Here is a 20,197-nt window from a genome sequence, read left to right as displayed (position 1 = left end):
TCCAGATGAGGTCTTACTAAATGATTTGTAATGATAGAAGGAAATCAGATTTGTTTTACAACTTCTGTCTTTCATGAATCTATGCTGTCTGCTGCGTAAAATATTTTTTTCCAGCAAGACCTCATTTATGTGGTCTTTTATTAAACTCTCCAGTATCTTCCCAACTATAGAAGTTAAACTAACAGGTCTATAATTACTTGGTAAAGATTTTGATCCCTTTTTAAATGCAAGTACCACATTGGCCTTACGCCAATCCAGTGGTACCATGCCAGTCAATAGGAGATGCCCTTGCAATCTGACAGATTATGCTTCATATCACCCCACAGATTTTTGATCGGATTCAGGTCTGGGCTCTGGCTGGGCCATTCCAAAACTTTAATCTTCTGGTGAAGCCATTCCTTTGTTGATTTGGATGTATGCTTTGGGTCGTTGTCATGCTGTAAGATGAAGTTCCTCTTCATGTTCAGCTTTCTGGCAGAAGCCTGAAGGTTTTGTGCCAATATGGACTGGTATTTGGAAATGTTCATAATTCCCTCTACCTTGACTAAGGCCCCAGTTCCAGCTGAAGTAAAACAGCCCCAAAGCATAATGCTGCCACCACCATGCTTTACTGTTGGTATGGTGTTCTTTTGGTGATGTGCAGTGTTGTTTTTGCGCCAAACATAACTTTCAGAATTATGGCCAAAACGTTCAACCTTGGTTTCATCAGACTATAACACATTTTCCCACATGCTTTTGGGAGACTGAAGATGTATTTTTGCAAAATATATCCAGGCTTGGAAGTTTTTCTTCATACGAAAAGGCTTCCGTCTTGCCACTCTACCCCATAGCCCAGACATATGAAGAATACAGGAGATTGTTGTCACATGTATCACATGGCCAGTACTTGCCAGATATTCCTGCAGCTCCTTTAATGTTGTTGTAGGCCTCGGCAGCCTCCCAGACCAGTTTTCTTCTCATCTTTTCATCAATTTTGGAGAGACGTCCAGTTCTTGGTAATATCACATTTGCGCCATATTTTCTCCACTTGACAATGACTGCCTTCACTGTGTTCCATGGTATATCTAATGCTTTGGAAATTCTTTTGTACCCTTCTCCTGACTGATACCTTTTAACAATGAGATCCCTCTGATGCTTTGGAAGCTCTCTGCGGAACATGGCTTTTGCTGTAGGATACGACTAAGAAAATGTCAGGAAAGACCTACTAGAACAGCTGAACTTTATTTGGGGTTAATCAGAGGCACTTTAAATGATGGCAGGTGTGCACTGACTCCGATTTAACATGATTTTGAATGTGATTGCTTAATTCTGAACACAGCTAGATCCAGAGTTATAAGAGGGTGTGCACGCTTATGCAACCGCATTATTTTAGTTTTTTAGGTTTACTTCCCCCACCCCTAAAAGATTTCAGTTTGTTTTTCAATTGAGCTGTACAGTTTATAGGGCACATTAAAAAGGTGGAAAAAGTTCTGAATATATTTCTCTTTCTCTAATTTTTTTACATCACAGAAACCTGACATTTTAACAGGGGTGTGTAGACTTTTTATATCCACTGTACTTACCAAAAGTAGGGAGAATAGATCAGCATCATATAGTACAGAAGGCAACAAAAAGCTGGAAAATGTTATATGTTAATGGGACTAGAAAAACAACTGAGTTATATGGTCACGGGATGCGGGGGGACAGAAGAGCCTGGATACAGGAGTGACTGGAGTAGCAGAGTCAATGATATGAGATACTGGAGTTGATTTACTAAACGCAAACAGGCTGTTCACATTGCAAGGCAATTTTCCACAAATTCAGTGAAGTTTTGCTTTGCCATGAATACACAATCGTGTGCAAGAAAAAGAAAAAAATCTGCATCCCTGCTTGCACATTTGGACAATTGAGGTCAGCAGAGCTTCACTTCATTCACTTAACTGAAAAGCAGAAGTGTGAAAAAGAGTGTGCAATCTATGTGAGTGATAGAACTTACATGACAGTTGTTGGCAAATTTACCAGTAAAGTACATATTTCATTAGTCATTATTAGCAGTCAAGTGTGCTGGCTGCTATTAGGAAGTTTTTAGGACCCCCAAAACATTAGTGGTCTGTAGAAGTTGTTAGACAAAGCCAAATAATGAGTCTAATACTGATACTCTCTATTGATGTTTAGGGCTTCCTCTTTCTCCTCCAAGTGAAGATGAAGACCATCTACTACAAGCTGAATATTCAAGATTACATTGCATGTTGCTTAGGTTTATAATCCGTTATAAAATAAAAATGTTTGATTTTAGGACTAAGTTGCCTCAAGAGTTATTGAAAAACACTAAGCAATTTTATTATTTACTTGTTTTCCTATCTTATTGACTGCTTTGTGTCAGATGGTCTATATTTGTTGATTTAGGGGAAATACATACATTTATTTATATATATACTCCACTTCCACTGAAAATGTAGGGAGGAAGGGGGAAGGGTCTGCTTGAGCTATTAAACTCTGTAAGCAACATTTTTTTTTTTTCAAACAAGAAGGAGCCAAGGAGGCAGAAGAAAACATGTAAACAAATATATTGTAACCACACTTTTAGGCTGGATATAAGAATACTTTATACTTATATACAATGTTTCATATTTATCCGACAAGCATATTTAAACAATAAAAGAAAAAATAATCTTTACCAAGAAAGAAAGAAATATGTATAAAATACTACATTTCCTTTGAAGTCACAAAAGCAATTAATTTTTTTTGGGGGGGGACTACAACAAGTTCACAATGAGAAGTGTGAATGACTTATTAAACAAAGTCAGTCTTTTTAAAGTAGTCTTTTATATAGATTTATGAAGGAATAATGATATAAAGATCTATTAGTAGGATATTTATCAGGTTGCACACTGTGTGTTATTCTTGCCCTTTCTTCTCTCAGTGATAAACAAGGACTTTGCTGCAAATTCATTATCTCTCCAGTACTGTCAGACCGGGATGCTGAGTACAGTCTCTGACACAGAGATAGGCTGGCCATACACTATACAATTTTCTGTCCAATTTCTGCCCAATTTCCTTTAGATTTACCTTCAACCATGTAGTGCAAGGGCCTGCCTAATTGGATACAATTGAAAGTGTTGATTAGGTTTGACCTCATATTATATGGTTTTGGTAAATCTAAAGCAAAAATCTCAAGAAAATTGTATAATGTATGGCCAGCCATAGTCTCTAGAAGGAGAATCTACAACCCTATGTAAATTATTTTTCCAGTCTGAAGACAAGTATTGCTTCGCAGACTATATTATAGGGCACAGGACAAACCTTTCAATTAAAGGATAATGCACATCTTTTTGCAGTTAAAATACTGTGCATTTCTTTTTTTTTCTACTAGGAGCTTAGAAAGCATCACACCTGCAATCAGCAGACCGCAGGTGCCATCCAAGAAAATAATGACAGGTTGATAGAGGAAACATTACATGTACTGAAGAGTGAGTTTTAGAAGCATTGGGTTACAGAGCAGAAATCAAAGTGGAATCCCTGTACAACACAATAGCACAATACCATATCATAAAGAGACTCCATGCTATTAGATTTAAGGCTTAAAGTGATAGTTCACCTTTACAGAAAAAGGGAGAGAAAAGGTGGCCTCCCCACAACCCCCTATTCCACCCCCTTCCCCGGTCCCTACCACTGTACTTGCTTCCATGGGTGATGAGTTGTCATTGCCCACGCACCTGATGCAACGGTTCGGAGGGATGTCCTCACGCTTTTCGACATCTGTTTTCTTTATATGTGCTGAGCGGAAGAGGCGATTTAACGCAGTCCCTGTTGGACATATCCCGTGATAGCTTTGCTGCAGCAGATCCTAGGCATCCATGAGCACATTAAGACCACCAATAACTTGGGATCTTTTGGATTGGTAAGATGCTGTTTGTGGCAACAGTGGCGGAACTCACTGGGAAGCTCAATATTTTGATTCTTTTTAAGTTTCACCAGTGGTGTTGACACAAATTCACTGATTCATTCTAATTTTTTATTTTCTTTAAAGTTACAGTGCAATAATATTATTTCACCAACGCTACTAAGACAGAAAGAATAACATTACAAGCCACAGATTAGATAAGTAATCCTTAAAGAGAAATTATGTTTATTTCTCAAAAAAAATAAACCACTTACAAGGCCAGGAGTCCAGCGCTGTCCTCACCAGAGCCAGTTCCTCAGGTCCCTGGCACTGCCATCTTGACTATGGGAAGCGGTCTGTAGCTTGCTACTGTTTCACAGCTCGCTTGACACTACGTGTGCATGAGATGAGTTGCGCTTTGTCTTGCAGCCTTTTGGGACATGTGATGTGTCCCAAGAGGTTGCATGCAGGGAGGGGGGCAGGTGAAACTTTCATAGTGCTCGCTTAGGTGAGAACGGACCATTGCAACCAGGACTGAAAGTGAAGGAAAATCTAGAGCTTTGTTTTGTCAGCAAAACAGAAATAGAGGGGAAGCCTTTTAATGGACAACTGTCTAAATTTTGCTTTCCTCTCACCTCCTGTTTTGTCAAATGTTACAACTGTGGGTATAGAATTATAACTTTTTTTTTATATAGTTAAACTAGATGGTCTTTTTTCTTTTTTCAGCCAGACTAACTATGTAACTATGTAAAATGAATGGTAATCTCCCTAAGGAAAGAGAGATGACAAAAAAAAAAAAACGCAATAGGGGTTATAACCATGCCCCACCCAATCCAAAAGTTTAAAAAAATGCTTTATATTGTACGCAAGCCATTTACTGTCCTACAAAAGTGAAAACATTTGCTGTTTGCCACAACCAATAAGAATCTTGAATTCTAGCGCAGTATGAAAAATAGATGAAATTACGTGGTTAGTTGTTACTGTTGATCAATCTTTATACAAGAGCCAAGCTGGGCTGCATTCAAAAGGCATAGGTAAACTTGTGTGTAAGCCCTTAGTAAAAATTGCTCATCTAGTGACACTAGACTTCTTAAAGTCAATAGCCGACAGGTTGCTATAAGAATTATAATGCTATCTACCTTTTTTTCTTTTACCAAATATTTCTCAAAGTGAGGAATTACTTACTCTCCAACTTTCTATATGTCACTTTTCAGGAATAGCAGCTCTTATTAATTCTATAGAAAGCTGTATAATAAACTTACTTGGCTTTATCCTTCAACCATTCAGGGTTTTTTTCTTCTTCCTTTAAGTCTTGAATCTCAAGGCTCTCAGTGATAATAGCTCTGCGCGCTGCTGCCTGCTTCTGCAACCACTATAATATAAATCAAAAAATAACCATGGCGTGAACCCTCACAGACAACATTCTCTTTCTTTTTATATTAAAAGTTCTCCTCTGCAAAAGAACAACTTTTAATAGAAATGAACTCAGAAAAAAAAAAAAAAAAATCAGAGATTCAAGACTTATTGTATTATGTCTGGCAACATTCTATGAAGGTGCTGCGTGAGCAACAAAGGCCAAATGTGTCTGCAGAAAAAAATGTTCCTTAACTACCAGCCTGTTTTATGCTGCCAACAATCCCATACTTACATTTGCTGCAATAGAAGTTATGCAAGAAGCCTTGAACTTGCACATAAAGGATGGCATTCTAGACAGACAGTAGCTCATGTGTTGATTAGGAAGGCGTCAAACAAATCAGAGATGTTACAGAAATACTTCACTGTCTTTTATTGAGTCAAAACTATTTAAACAGTTTCAGGTATGAGCAATAAGGCTGCATTCACACTTGAATACGGAGTTTTTGTACAATTTTTCAAGCTTTTTATTGCACATTTTTATGCATGTTATTTAAGCGTTTTTGTACCACGTCTTTACAGCATTTTTGAGCGTTGGTGTTTTTTTAATTAGCCAGTAAAGAAAAAAATCATATGTTTCATTATTTCTTACCACGTTTTTCAGCTTTTCATCTGCTTTTACTGATTATTTATTTAGGATTTTTAATTATTTATTTTTGTTAGGGTTTTGTTAGGGTTTTGGGGTTAATTAATTGTATTATTTATTGTTATTAACCACTCCGGAAGATTTTACCCCCTTCATGACCAGGCCACTTTATGCTGCTTAGTACTGCGCTGCTTTAACTGGTATTGGTGCGTTCATGCAATGCTGTACCCAAACAAAATTTATATAGTTATTTTTACACAAATAGAGCTTTCTTTTGGTGGTATTTGATCACCACTGGGTTTTTTATTTTTTGCGATGAATGAAAAAAGACTGAAAATTCAGAAAAAAAAAACAATATTTTTTTACTTTCTGCTATAAATATATCTCCAAAAAAAATGTAAAAAACCAAATCTAACTTTTTCATAAATTTTGTCCAAAATCTATTCTGCTACAGGTCTTTGATAAAAAGAAAATCTCAATAAGTGTGTATTGATTGGTTTGCGTGAAAGTTATAGGACCTACAAACTATGGTATATATACTGGAATATTTTTTTTTATACTACTAATGGCGGTGATCAGCGACTTATAATGGGACTGCGATGGTGCGGTGGACAATCTGACACTAACTAAATGTTGGGGGGAACTGACATCACCAGTGACATTAATACAGTGATAACAGTATAAACTATCACTGCATTAATGACATTGGCTAGGAAGGGGTAAATATTTAGGGTAAACGAGGGGTTAAATCTGTGCCTAACTATGTTGGTTTGTAAAGTGTGCTGCATTTACTAATAGATCTCTAAGTTTCTCATCCCTGCTTTGCAGCCGTTTAGCAGGTCCCAGCTTTTATTCATTGGCGGGACTTGCTGACAGGCACCTGCTGTGTACAGAGTGTGCCAGCCGGGGGTGGCGCATCCGGGCGCCTAAAAGTTTGGGTATGTCGCTTTGCCAACAGCGGCCGCTCGTCTGCAGATGGGTACTCCTTAAAAGGTAAATGTATTTATTTTAGGGTTAGAGATTAATTTATTGATTTTTTATTTGTTATGTATTTATTTATTATTAATGTAGTTAGTTGTTGTTTGGGGGTTAGGGTAAATCGCAGTACCATGTGATTTGGTGCGGAATGTTTTTTTCACTCAGTTGAAGGGGCTGCAAAAATCACACTGCACGGGAATGTGAAGGAATCGATCCCAGCGTGAAATGATCCTAAAAAAGAGGCATCTTTACAAGATTGTTACTCTCCGTTTTGAATTGTGGGTCTGTGATCTGGGAGTGCCACATGGTAAACCAGTTCTCTTGCATCTCAAGAGCCAGTCAATGTGGGTCATGTTCATGATACACCCAACTGGCAGGGACCCTAGGCAGACCAAGGCTGTATCTCCCAGCTAGCCTTGGAATCCTCCAGTGGCACTTTGAGTCCATGATGGAGTAAAGGGAATGGCTTGGCTGCTCAGTCTATTTCCCCTACATCCCAAGCAGGATAAAGAAGATGCTTAGGATAAAGATGAAGCCATGTTTCCCAAAAGATTTAATGGCTAGCAAAAGACTTGGCATTCTATGACTTAAAGTGTATAAAACCCAAAATCTATTACACTGCAGCTTACCATTCCTTAGAGGTAGCACCTAAATTAATTTTCTTTTTCTTGGCTTTTACCATTTTTTTTTACCTGGTGAACCAGTCAGTAGCATACTTCCTGTTCTAGGGTGACAGAACTCACTTACTGTACTACATCTGTTAGGAGCAGTGTTGTCACCCTAGGCAGCGCTTTTGATTTGGACTGCAAACACCTCCCCTACTCTGTATTTCGAGTGTTTATAGTTTTGTAGCTCACAGAAGATAGCTAAAAAAAAAAGTCGATATCGCTGTTTAAAATATCAGTACGGTGCAAAGGAAGCTGCAGTGACACTGGATCTCTAGCAGGATTTACAGGTATTTTTCTCTGCTTGTAGAAAGTGTTTTTAGCCTAAGAGAAGGAACCAATGTAGCGAACACATCTAAGAACTGAAAATCTGTCAATTATTACAATGTTGTTCTTGGATTTAGACATCCTTTAATTACTATTTTGTGCAATGGCATCCTTCTGGCAGTCTAGCTTCTTACCTCTTCCTCTTCTGCCAGACGAGATTCCCTGACAGCTGTAGGGAAAACACGGGGGGTAAACTGAATTTGTATACTGCAGCATTTCCTGGTGGGAGGCAAAATCTTTTCACTGGCAGGTTTTTCAGATGCTGAAAAATAAGACAAAATTGTTTACTTTTTTGCTTACATTTTTATCCTAAAAGCAATTGTTAGCACGATGGCCATAATTGCAAGATAATGTAAAATGAAAATGCAATTCATTCTGGCCTCTTCTGTGATTAAATCATTGTGTTAAGTGATATGAAATTACCAAATTTGTGACAATGTTCTCACTAATTCAAACGCAACCATTTTAGCAGTTGGAGGGGTTCAAACGGTTCTTTTGCATAGCATATTGGCATATGTGGCTTGTTAGCTTATTATCAGCTGCATTTACAGTCAGGTCCATAAATATTGGGACATTGACACAATTCTAACATTTTTGGCTCTATACACCACCACAATGGATTTGAAATGAAACAAACAAGATGTGCTTTAACTGCAGACTGTCAGCTTTAATTTGAGGGCATTTACATCCAAATCAGGTGAACGGTGTAGGAATTACAACAGTTTGCATATGTGCCTCCCACTTGTTAAGAGACCAAAAGTAATGGGACAGTTGGCTTCTCAGCTGTTCCATGGCCAGGTGAGTATTATTCCCTCATTATCCCAATTACAATGAGCAGATAAAAGGTCCAGAGTTAATTTCAAGTGTGCTATTTGCATTTGGAATCTGTTGCTGTCAACTCTTAAGATGAGATCCAAAGAGCTGTCACTATCAGTGAAGCAAGCCATCATTAGGCTGAAAAAACAAATCAAACTCATCAGAGAGATAGCAAAAACATTAGGCGTGGCCAAAACAATTGTTTGGAACATTCTTAAAAAGAAGGAACGCATCGGTGAGCTCAGCAACACCAAAAGACCCGGAAGACCACAGAAAACAACTGTGGTGGATGACCGAAGAATTCTTTCCCTGGTGAAGAAAACACCCTTCACAACAGTTGGCCAGATCAAGAACACTCTCCAGGAGGTAGGTGTATGTGTGTCAAAGTCAGCAATCAAGAGAAGACTTCACCAGAGTGAATACAGAGGGTTCACCACAAGATGTAAACCATTGGTGAGCCTCAAAAACAGGAAGTCCAGATTAGAGTTTGCCAAACGACATCTAAAAAAGCCTTCACAGTTCTGGAACAACATCCTATGGACAGATGAGACCAAGATCAACTTGTACCAGAGTGATGGGAAGAGAAGAGTATGGAGAAGGAAAGGAACTGCTCATGATCCTAAGCATACCACCTCATCAGTGAAGCATGGTGGTGGTAGTGTCATGGCGTGGGCATGTATGGCTGCCAATGGAACTGGTTCTCTTGTATTTATTGATGATGTGACTGCTGACAAAAGCAGCAGGATGAATTCTGAAGTGTTTCGGGCAATATTATCTGCTCATATTCAGCCAAATGCTTCAGAACTCATTGGACGCCGCTTCACAGTGCAGATGGACAATGACCCAAAGCATACTGCAAAAGCAACAAAAGAGTTTAAGGGAAAGAAGTGGAATGTTATGCAATGGCCAAGTTAATCACCTGACCTGAATCCGATTGAGCATGCATTTTACTTGCTGAAGACAAAGCTGAAGGGAAAATGCCCCAAGAACAATCAGGAACTGAAGACAGTTGCAGTAGAGGCCTGGCAGAGCATCACCAGGGATGAAACCCAGCGTCTGGTGATGTCTATGCGTTCCAGACTTCAGGCTGTAATTGACTGCAAAGGATTTACAACCAAGTATTAAAAAGGGAAAGTTTAATTTATGATTATTATTCTGTCCCATTACTTTTGGTCCCTTAACAAGTGGGAGGCACATATGCAAACTGTTGTAATTCATACACTGTTCACCTGAGTTGGATGTAAAGACCCTCAAATTAAAGCTGACAGTCTGCAGTTAAAGCACATTTTGTTTGTTTCATTTCAAATCCATTGTGTTGGTGTATAGAGCCAAAAATGTTAGAATTGTGTCGATGTCCCAATATTTATGGACCTGACTGTATATGGGGGAGGGGTAAAAACTGCCTTATTTTAATCTTGATATAATCAATAATTTGACAGATTTAATAACATCATTCATATTTCTGATCAGTTTGAGGAGAGAGAAAATCTTAGCACTTTAAACAGATAACCAAGCTAACTGAGGATCAATACAAACAATCAGTGACAATTACTCTGTGTCATGTATTACATCCACCAATACTATGCGAACGTCCAACGGAATGAGGAAAGTGCATACACCTTTTTCTTGTTGAATTTCTCTATTAAGGAGATTGCATATTCCTTGCTGTATTATGCAATCAGTATATAAAGAACATTGTTTCCACGCAGGGAGAATCAAAAGCACATACTTTTGAAGGTTTAGTTGACCTTCAACCAATGTTTCAGTTTTTGGAGTACACTGAAGATTTAGACCACTAAGTGCTTACTCAAGTTCAAGACTTTTGTAATAAGATCTCTGTGCTCCCCAAAACTACACATCTACACATCAGCCACAGCCAATACAAAGGGATTCAATTTTTTCCATTGGATTTTTAATTCAATTTTGTATTTTTTTCTGATTTCAACAGAAAGGCCAGAAAAAAAGCCAAATTGGGTGGAAGTTCTCAGCACACCAAGGTTGACAAGAACAGAGCGAAGAACCACTGATATGGACATTCATGTTATCAGAATATCCAACAGATATAAGAAACCAAAAAGGATGACTCGGTCAAGCAGACTCCACCTATAACTGAAACTATCAAAATTATGATTTAACATGAACCATTTTAGAACTTTCCAATGTTAAAGCTTGACCTAAGAACAATCACTGCAAGATGCCACATATTAGCCAGTTTCCTCTTCCATTCTTATTTTATTTGTATTATTTATTTCAGGTACATGTATAGTGCTGTCAGTTTACACAGGGCTTTACATATATATTGAACATTCAGATCAGTCCCTAACCCTCAAGGGGTGTACAATCTAAGGTCCCTAACTCACATTCATACATACACATACTAGGGACAATTTAGACAGGAGTGAATTAACCCACCAGCATATGTTTGGAGTATGGGAGGAAACTGGAGTACCCAGAGGAAACCCAACACAGGCATAGGGAGAACATGCAAACTCCAGGCAGGTGGTGACGTGGTTGGGATTTGAGCCAGCAACCCTAGTACTGCCAGGCGGAAGTGCTAACCATTTAGCCACTGTGCTGCCTGTTCTTATTTAGTTTCACGGACTGACTTTTGTGGAGCTCACAATTCTGTGCCAACTGAAATTCCAGTGTCCCCTAAGACTGCCTCTGCGGCCCTTAAGGCTAAACCCATTGGACAGCAGAATGGTAGTAGATGCAATTTAGCCAGTAAAGTATAACACATTTCACATAATTTTTGTATTGTCCTGTTTGCCATTATCCCTCAAAGTGAAAGAAGGACCAAAATGATGAGATGTCACCAGAACAGGAGCAGAGAAGAAATCTCCCAATGGGGACACTTTGTTTCGTGACCCATGTGACAAATAGAGATTCTACAATCAATCAATAACCACAGTAGTAGACAATCATAAGAACAGGGCAGTGATCTGAAAGGATCTAGATAACCTCCATTTTGTTAATGTACACCATTTTAAGTATTAAGTTAGCTTTTTGCAGATATATTAGAAGCTTAATAAAACTGTTGTAGTTGTTCAAGGATGTATCAACAGAAGCCAACATGACCCTGACAATGTCTTTGTCTGGTTGTTTCTCAGAAAGCTAGCCAAAACAATTTATACCAAGAAATGTATATGTCATGTTTCATGTAGTTAGCTCATGATGGAAATTTACAAGTTACAGTTTTGAAACTCGCTCCCCCCTCCCTTATGTTATCTGTATTCTATAAAATCTTAGTAATGTCTAATAAACTTTGAACATCTCTGAACATAAGCTGCCGTTATTTCCGTGTTCAAGGGGTGTTCCCAGAATTCTGCTGATAAACCAGGAATCTCTCCACAGACCGGGGGTCTCTGAGGGGATAAAGAAAATCATCCTTTCAGCTGGGGGCTCGTCCGGGATGACCACCCACCTCACTTGGTAAGTAAACCTTTTGTCTTTTTATGACTAAAAGCTCTTTCTTGCCCTGTGTTGAGGGAAGGTCTTGAATCATTCTGTATTGTCTATATAGACCCGTGATAATCTGTAGCTGCTTTTGGTAAGCAGACTTAACTCTTTGGTAGAGTTACAAAATAGTGCACTATAAAAAAAAAAAAAAGGAGTGTTTTTGGTAAACACAGATTGTTCTCTGGTAGAACACACTGTTTTTTGGTAAAACAGTGAAGAGATAACTTTTGGGAAGTTATCAAAAGGTTAATAAGTCTGTGGAGCAGATTCTGGTTTATCTGTATTTTGCTTTTTCTTTCTGTTGCGTAGAAGTAGAAGATAATTTGTTGTGTGGAACAAAATAAGATTTTAAGGTAAAATTGTCTTATCCACTGTCTAAATATGGGTCAAGGAGGTAGTTACCCACCAAGTCCCCCAGAAAAGGGAGAAAATTGTAAGGATGATGTTGCTAGAGTTTGTGGAACGGACTATTATTTAATAAATCCCTGGGTGGATTGTATGGCAGGTTGGACAGAAGCCATGGGAAGTACAGACCCATTCCAGAGAGAGGGATAGATTTTATGGGAATTTTAGGGATTTCTCTGAGAGTAACATCAGAAGGAGGTATTGTTGCCAGATCCTCCAAAGTACCCATTATACCCACCTATTTCAATGATGAGAGTCATCCCTCACACATTACACCCCCTCCTGATACATATCCAGTTTGGGCCACAAATTCTATGGATGTAGGATTCATTTCATGTACACCATACACAGTCACACTCAAGGAAGGGGTATTGCCCTACAAACAGAGGCAATACAAATTGTCGCCAGAGAAGGAGGAAGGGATTGCTCCTCTAGTGGAAAGATTTTTAGAAACAGGTATTTTAGAAGAAACTGTTTCTCCTTACAACACACCTATCGATCCTGTTAAGAAGCCGGATGGCTCTTACAGGTTTGTACAAGATCTTAGGGCCATAAATAATTTGGTGGTTCCAATAGCCCCAATAGTGCCTGGTGTGCCATCACTCCTCACCTCCATTCCGTCCGATGCAGAATATTTTACAGCGATTGATTTAACAAATGCATTTTTTTCGGTTCCAGACGAGAGCGCTATTTGTATTTATATTCTGAAAATCGCCAGATGAGCTGGTGTAGAATGCTCTAGGGTTTTGTAGATTCGCCTGTAGTCTACTCACTTGCCCTCCAGACCACACTGAGGTCCTGGACCCCTCCCAATGGTTCGGTCCTCATTATATATGTGGATGACCCTATTGATTTGTAGTTCAAGTCAGGCGGCCAGTCAGGAGGATAGTTGGTCTCTGTTAGAATGGTTGTTAGGGAAAGGTCACAAAGCATCTAAAAAGAAATTGCAATGGTGCCAAAAACAGGTTGAGTACCTTGGTTTTATCCTAAGTCATGGTGAGAGGAATGTCAATCACAAAAGAGCTGCGGCTCTCGTGGGTCTGCCCAGCCCACAAACAAAAAAGGACATGCTAACTTTTCTTGGTATGATTGGTTACTGCCGCCAATGGATACCTGATTGTTCATTCTATGATCACACTCTGAGGTCTGCCACACTTTCAGAATCACCTGACATTCTCACATGGTCAAATGAAATGGTTGATGCCTTTGTGTACCTGAAGAATGCTATGGTAACGGCCCCTGGTCTTGGACTACCTGACTATAAGAAAATGTTTCATCTGTATGCTAGGGAAAATTGTACAACCATGGCGGGGGTCCTGGCTCAGGAATATGGAGGCAAGCTCCGCCCTGTAGCTTTTTTTTCCAAAGTAGTGCCAATTCAGGTTCAGGCCATGCCTGCTTGTCTGAGAGCTGTTGCATCCTGCGCGATTCTGGTGGAGATGGCTATTTCTTTCACATTGGGACATGAAACTACCCTACACAACACACATCAAGTGTCTTTACTACTGAAAAACATACACACTCAACACATGTCAGCACAAAGGTTGAGCGGATATGAAGTGATTCTTCTATCTGATCCCAACTTGATTATTAAATATTCTTCAGCAAATTCAGGTCCTGCTCCAATTTTGAATGCCCTATTGGGGCTAAAGGGGGAACAGGATGAAGTTGCACCAGAACATAATTGTATAACCCACATACAGCAAGACACTTCCCCTAGGTCCGACATGTCAGCTGTGGCTCTTGATGGGGCCCCAGATGTGTTTGTAGATGGCTCATGCTCTAGGCCAAATGATAATACTTACCACCCCCTCAGCATTTACCATGCAGGAGATGCCATTGTGCAACTTCCTGACAAAATACTCGAGGCAAAGCCAATCCCATATCAGTCAGCCCAAGCAGCCTAACTGATTGCCCTTACAAGAGCATGTCAATTATTTGCAGGACAGGATGTCAACATTTACACAGACTCCAAGTACGCCCATGGTGCTGTACACGATTTTGGGGTCATTTGGGAGAGAAGAGGATTCATTGCTGCTGATGGCAAAACCATATCTCACTCTTCCTTGATATCTGATCTACTCAAAGCCATACAGTTACCAAAAACATTAGCCATTCTTCATTGCAGGGCACATACAAATCGCAGAGATCATATTGCCAAAGGAAATGCATTAGCAGATAAGGTAGCAAAGGAAGCTGCATTACAACAGGTGGCCAGTGAACAGATGCCTATGCTCACTTCAGGCGTCACAACTACCCCACATGACCAGATGTATGCAGATTTACAAAAATTTGCTACAAAAATCGATCTAGCAGACTGGAATGGTTCTGGAGCACACACAACTAGATCCAGCTTCTGGTCTAGTGTGTTTAGAGGGGAAACCATGCATTCCCATGTCAAGTGCCCCACTGTTCATTGCACACTACCACGGTCTAGGACATAGTGGCTGGAAAACGACATGTGAAACATTATTGCAGGATTTTTACATTACAGGCTTATCTAGGTTGGTGAAAGAATATGTTTCCAGGTGCATTACATGTATAAGGAACAATCCACAGAACCCAAAGAAATCACAACACCAGCATCTAGTGTACCCAACTACACCTTTCACCCATTTAAAAATAGATTTTACCCACATGCCAAAAACAGGACAGAGACAAGAGTTTTTGTTGGTAATGGTGGATATGTTTAGCAGATGGGTGGAAGCATTTGTCACTAATAAAGAGGACGAGCAGACTGTAGTCAGAATTCTTACACAGGAGAGAATACCCAGATGGGGATGTCCACTGCAGATAAATTCTGATAACGGACCAGCTTTTGTGGCCAAGGTATGCCAAGACCTGGTAAAAGTACTTAGATTGGAAATTTCATATTCCCTATCATCCTCAAAGTTCGGGTATAGTAGAAAGGATGAACAGGACAATTAAGGATAAGTTGAGGAAGGCCACTGGAGGAACCTATACCCACTGGAAGATGTTACCTGCAATTCTAGCAGAAGTAAGAATGACACCTAATAAGACTACAGGGTTATCTCCTTTTGAAATATTAATGGGAAGACCGTTCCCCACTCCTTGGGCTAGACAACCACTTATGTTAGAAAGAGGGGACCTTGACCTGGTACAACAAGAATATGTGAGAAAATTGATTCAAACTTTAGATAAGGTTGAAAGAAATGTTGCTCACACCTTTTTTCTTTATCTTTTCAGGAACCAACACACCCTTTCCAAGTGGGAGATGTCGTAGTGGTCCGCCAACTCGCTAAAGACAAGAAGCAAGGCTACCCCTTCGGACCACCTACTACGGTGATAGCGGTTACCAGAACGGCTGTTCTGGTGGAGATTCCCAGTCCTGGATCCATGCTAGTCGAGTGAAGAAAGTGAACCAAACACCTGAGAAACATGAGATGGAAAAAGGAGGTGAAGTATGAGAGGAAAATCCTCGAGGAGCGGGTGAAGTAAGTGAAAAAGACACTGAAGATGACATTTTTTACTGCCCTCATGGTGCTTTAAAGATCTGGGTACTATTGGGCACACTGACTGTGCTATTTTTCCTGCCAGTATGGATCATAACTAACTGTATTTATCACCCTGAGGACTTGGGCCTAATAAAAAGGTATCTGTGGTCAAGGACTAGTTTTAAATGAGACCCAGATAACCAAAAGTGAAAGAAAGTCAAAGAGAAGTTTTGAAGAGAACAATCCTTTTTCAGGAAAAATGTTGATGATGCAGTTTAAATATGCTTATGCTCAAAAGTCAGGTTATGATAAATGTTGGATATGTAGTAAGTTACATCCTAGCACATATGAAATTCCTCTTCTGGCCGCTCCAGTCAAAATATTTTTGTTAATAACTGGGAATGTAAGTATTGGTTTGACCAATATTACTTCTAATGCCACCATATCTTTTCCAACTTTGGGAGTCACTCAACTCCCCGATTGGTGTTTTAGACTGGGGAATACTTCCCACAAGGGAAAGGGAATGTGCTCTCAGTCCATATTAAACAAATCTGATCCTGGAAGGAGGGATGGAACTTCTTCTGTGAAACTCTCGCAAGTAAATGGTAGAACTCTGAATGAAAGTTTAGAAGGGATACAAGATAATGTGGGGAAAACTATGTTTGGAAAATGTTTTTTTATTTTACACTTGTCAACCCTGAATTTCATTCTGCAATACAAAAATTGCCGATCTTTTTGGGAAACAATACCTATATCTGTTGTGGTAAGATCTGTTATCCTTGGATACCGAGTAATGTCCAGGGCTGGTGCTATGTAGCCCAATTAGTGCCAATCATGGCAGCTATAGACCAAAAGGAACACCAGGTAAAAGCCAGTACATACCCAAAACACCAACTAACCCCGAGACAGAGAAGGGAAACCAAACAAGAAAAGGTAGATCTTTTCTCTACAGGTGATAAGGTTTGGTCATGGTTCCTTACCTACACAGGATGGGGAATAACACTCATGAACAAAATAAATAATTACACAAACATTATTGATGATATACTGGAGAGGAACTCTAAGGATATAGGGTTGCTAAATACCGAGACCAGAGCTATTAGAAAACAGCTGGAGATGCAAGAATTAGCTATTGAAAGCATGAGTGCTTTTCTGACAGGTTTGTGTGAGATGACAGAGGATTATGAATGTTGTACTTGGATATATAATACCACAATGACTGTTCCAGATTATTATGAAATAATAAAGCAACATAGGGAACAGGTAGATGGATTAATGGAAGAAGCTAGAGCTAGAGGGAAAGATGGATGGAGTCCTTTTGATTGGTTAGGATCAGGATTTGGTTCCGTTTTTCATGGATGAAAGGTATCGCTGTAAGCATAGTCATGATATTGTTTTTTGTTTTATCTTTATATCTATATTTTAAATGCTCATTATATTGCATTGCTAGAGCTACCAAGCCGCAAAATACAAATGAAGGTTATCTGGCTATGTACAAAAAGATGAATGAGGTAAAGAATTGAGATCATGTTCATGATCTCAGAGGGGATTGAAAGGATCTAAATAACCTCCATTTTAAGTATTAAGTTAGCTTTTTGCAGATATATTAGAAGCTTAATGAAACTGTTGTAGTTGTTCAAGGATGTATCAACAGAAGCTAACATGACCCTGACAATGTCTTTGTCTGGTTGTTTATCAGAAAGCTAGCCAAAACAATTTATACCAAGAAATGTATATGTCATGTTTCATGTAGTTAGCTCATGATGGAAATTTACAAGTTACAGTTTTGAAACTCGCTCCCCCCTCCCTTATGTTATCTGTATTCTATAAAATCTTAGTAATGTCTAATAAACTTTGAACATCTCTGAACATAAGCTGCCGTTATTTCCGTGTTCAAGGGGTGTTCCCAGAATTCTGCTGATAAACCAGGAATCTCTCCACAGACCGGGGGTCTCTGAGGGGATAAAGAAAATCATCCTTTCATGATCCAAATAGTGGATGCATCTAACTCTCAGGTATGTTAACAAACGGGAGAGGGGCTCCATATTCTAGCCAATCAAGGGGCAGGAATGACCAAGGCTGGTTTTGTCAGACACTCCCATATGTGAATGCCACCTCATCAAATCTAACATAAGCATCAAGCTGCCAAAAGTAGAATATGTGATGTGATATCCACAACCGTGGTTAACATACTTGAGAGATGGATGCAGCCACTGCTGGGAACACTGCCCTGTTCTTTAACTTTTGTACTACTGTGTTTATAGATTGATTGCTGTTTTGGGGACAACTATTCTCCCATATTTTACTGGAGAAGAGGGAGCTGACCTGAGAAATGCATTGAAGTCTAATATCTCGATATGCACCTGTTATGGAAATATGTATTAAGACATAACTTGTAAATTTATATTGATTTTTTGGGATGAAATACTGTATTTTGTAATATGGATGTATAATGAACAAACGTGCAATATACTTTTTATCTTGGAATTTTAAATGGAAGAATAAAAATTGTGTACTTTAGATAATTAGTTTGTGACCTCGTACCTTTAAAGTCCTTTTATGGTTAGGGAGTTTCACTTGTCTGATGTTTAGTATGTGGTACCTTTAATAAGGTTTATAATTGTAGAGTGCCCCCTTTTTGGTTGTGTTTTTGATAAAATATGTGAAATAGGTTTACAGTACTCGTGTAAAAAAATTTACAATCCCAATTTCAAAAAAGTTGGGACACTGTGTAAAATCTAAATAAAAACAGAATGCAATGATTTTCAAATTTCATAAACCCATATTTTATTCACAATAGAACATAGAAAACATTAAATGTTTAAACTGAGAAAATTGACCATTTTAATAAGATAATTTTGAAATGGATGGCAGCAACATGTCTCAAAAAAATTGGGACAGGGCCAGAAAAAGCTGGCAAAGTAAATGGTACTAACAAGGAAGAGCTGGAAGATTTTGCAACTAATTAAGTTAATTGGCAACAGGTCAGTAATATGACTGGGTATAAATAGAGCATTTTAGAGAGTCAGAATGTCTCAGAAGTAGAGATGAGCAGAGGTTCACCAATCTGTGAAAAGCTGCATCTAAAAAGTGTTAAACAATTTCAGAATAATGTTCAACGTAAAAGGGCAGTGACTTTAAAAATATCATCATCTAAAAGTACATAAAAAATTCTGAGAATCTGGAGAAATTTCGGTGCACAAAAGGACAAGGCCAAACCATAATATTGTATGCCTTTGACTTTTGGGTCCTCAGGCAGCACTGCATTAAAAACAGGCATGATTCTGTGATGGACATCACTGCATAGGCTCAGGAAATCCTCAGGAAAAATCACTGTTTGTGAACACAGCTCACCGTTCCATCAAAAAAGGCAAGTTAAAGCTCCATCATGGAATGGAGAAGCCATATCAGAACATGATCGAGAACCACCGCCGTCTTCCCTGGGCCAAAGCATATTTAACCAATTGCCCTCCAGAGGATTTACCCCCGTTTCTGACCAGACCATTTTTTTGCATTACGGTGCTGCGTTACTTTAACTGACAATCGTGTGGTCATGCAACGCGGCACCCAAATGAAATTTACATCCTTTTTTCCCATGAATTAAGCTTTCTTTCAGTGGTAATTGATCACCTGTGCATTTTTAATTTATTTACGTTATTTATGAAAAAAAAAAAAAAAAGACTGACAATTTGGAGAAAAAAAAACAATATTTTTGACTTTTTGCTATTAAACATGTCCAGTAAAAAAATCAAAAGAATTAAATTTCGTCATAAAATTTAGACCAAAATGTATTCTGCTACATTTCCCAATACAAAATCCCAATACATGTAAATTAATTGGTTTATGTGAAAGTTATAGCGTTTACAAATGGCGGTATATATACTGAGATTTTTTAGTTTTTTTTACTAGTAATGCAGGAGATCAGCGACTTATAGCGGGACTGTGGCAGGCATTCTGACACTGGGGTGAACTGACTTGGTGTCACTGACATCCCCAGTGACACCAATACAGTGATCAGTGCTAATAAAAAGCACTGACACTGTACTAATGGCACTGGGCAGGAAGGGGTTAACATGTGGGGTGATCAAAGGGTTAACAACTTCCTTCTCCCCAAATTTTTCAGTTCCAAGATGTTTTCAGAGTCTTGTTAAAAGAAGAGGGGATGCTACACCATGGTAAACATGGCCTGTTCCAAATTTGTTTCAAGACATGTTGCAGCCATCAATTTCAA

At 38.9% G+C, this 20,197-nt stretch overlaps 1 protein-coding gene across 1 annotated transcript in view; it reads right to left on the bottom strand.

Moving 5' to 3' along the window:
* Positions 1 to 20,197, bottom strand: part of DNAAF4 (dynein axonemal assembly factor 4) — a 59,097-nt gene that overhangs the window by 17,896 nt on the left and 21,004 nt on the right. The window contains exons 5-6 of the mRNA XM_089667890.1: positions 7,966 to 8,093; positions 5,125 to 5,234 (exon numbers count right to left, since the gene is read on the bottom strand). Of these exons, the coding sequence (XP_089524016.1) occupies positions 5,125 to 5,234; positions 7,966 to 8,093 (238 nt within the window). The remainder of the gene's footprint in view (positions 1 to 5,124; positions 5,235 to 7,965; positions 8,094 to 20,197) is intronic.

This window comes from Staurois parvus, unplaced genomic scaffold, assembly GCF_062004578.1.
Source record: "Staurois parvus isolate SC_StPar_1 unplaced genomic scaffold, SC_StPar_1.0 ptg000054l, whole genome shotgun sequence".
NCBI classification, from domain to species: Eukaryota; Metazoa; Chordata; class Amphibia; order Anura; family Ranidae; genus Staurois; species Staurois parvus.
The sequence above is the reverse complement of the archived record's forward strand: the minus strand, read 5'-3'. Positions and strand labels throughout refer to the sequence as shown.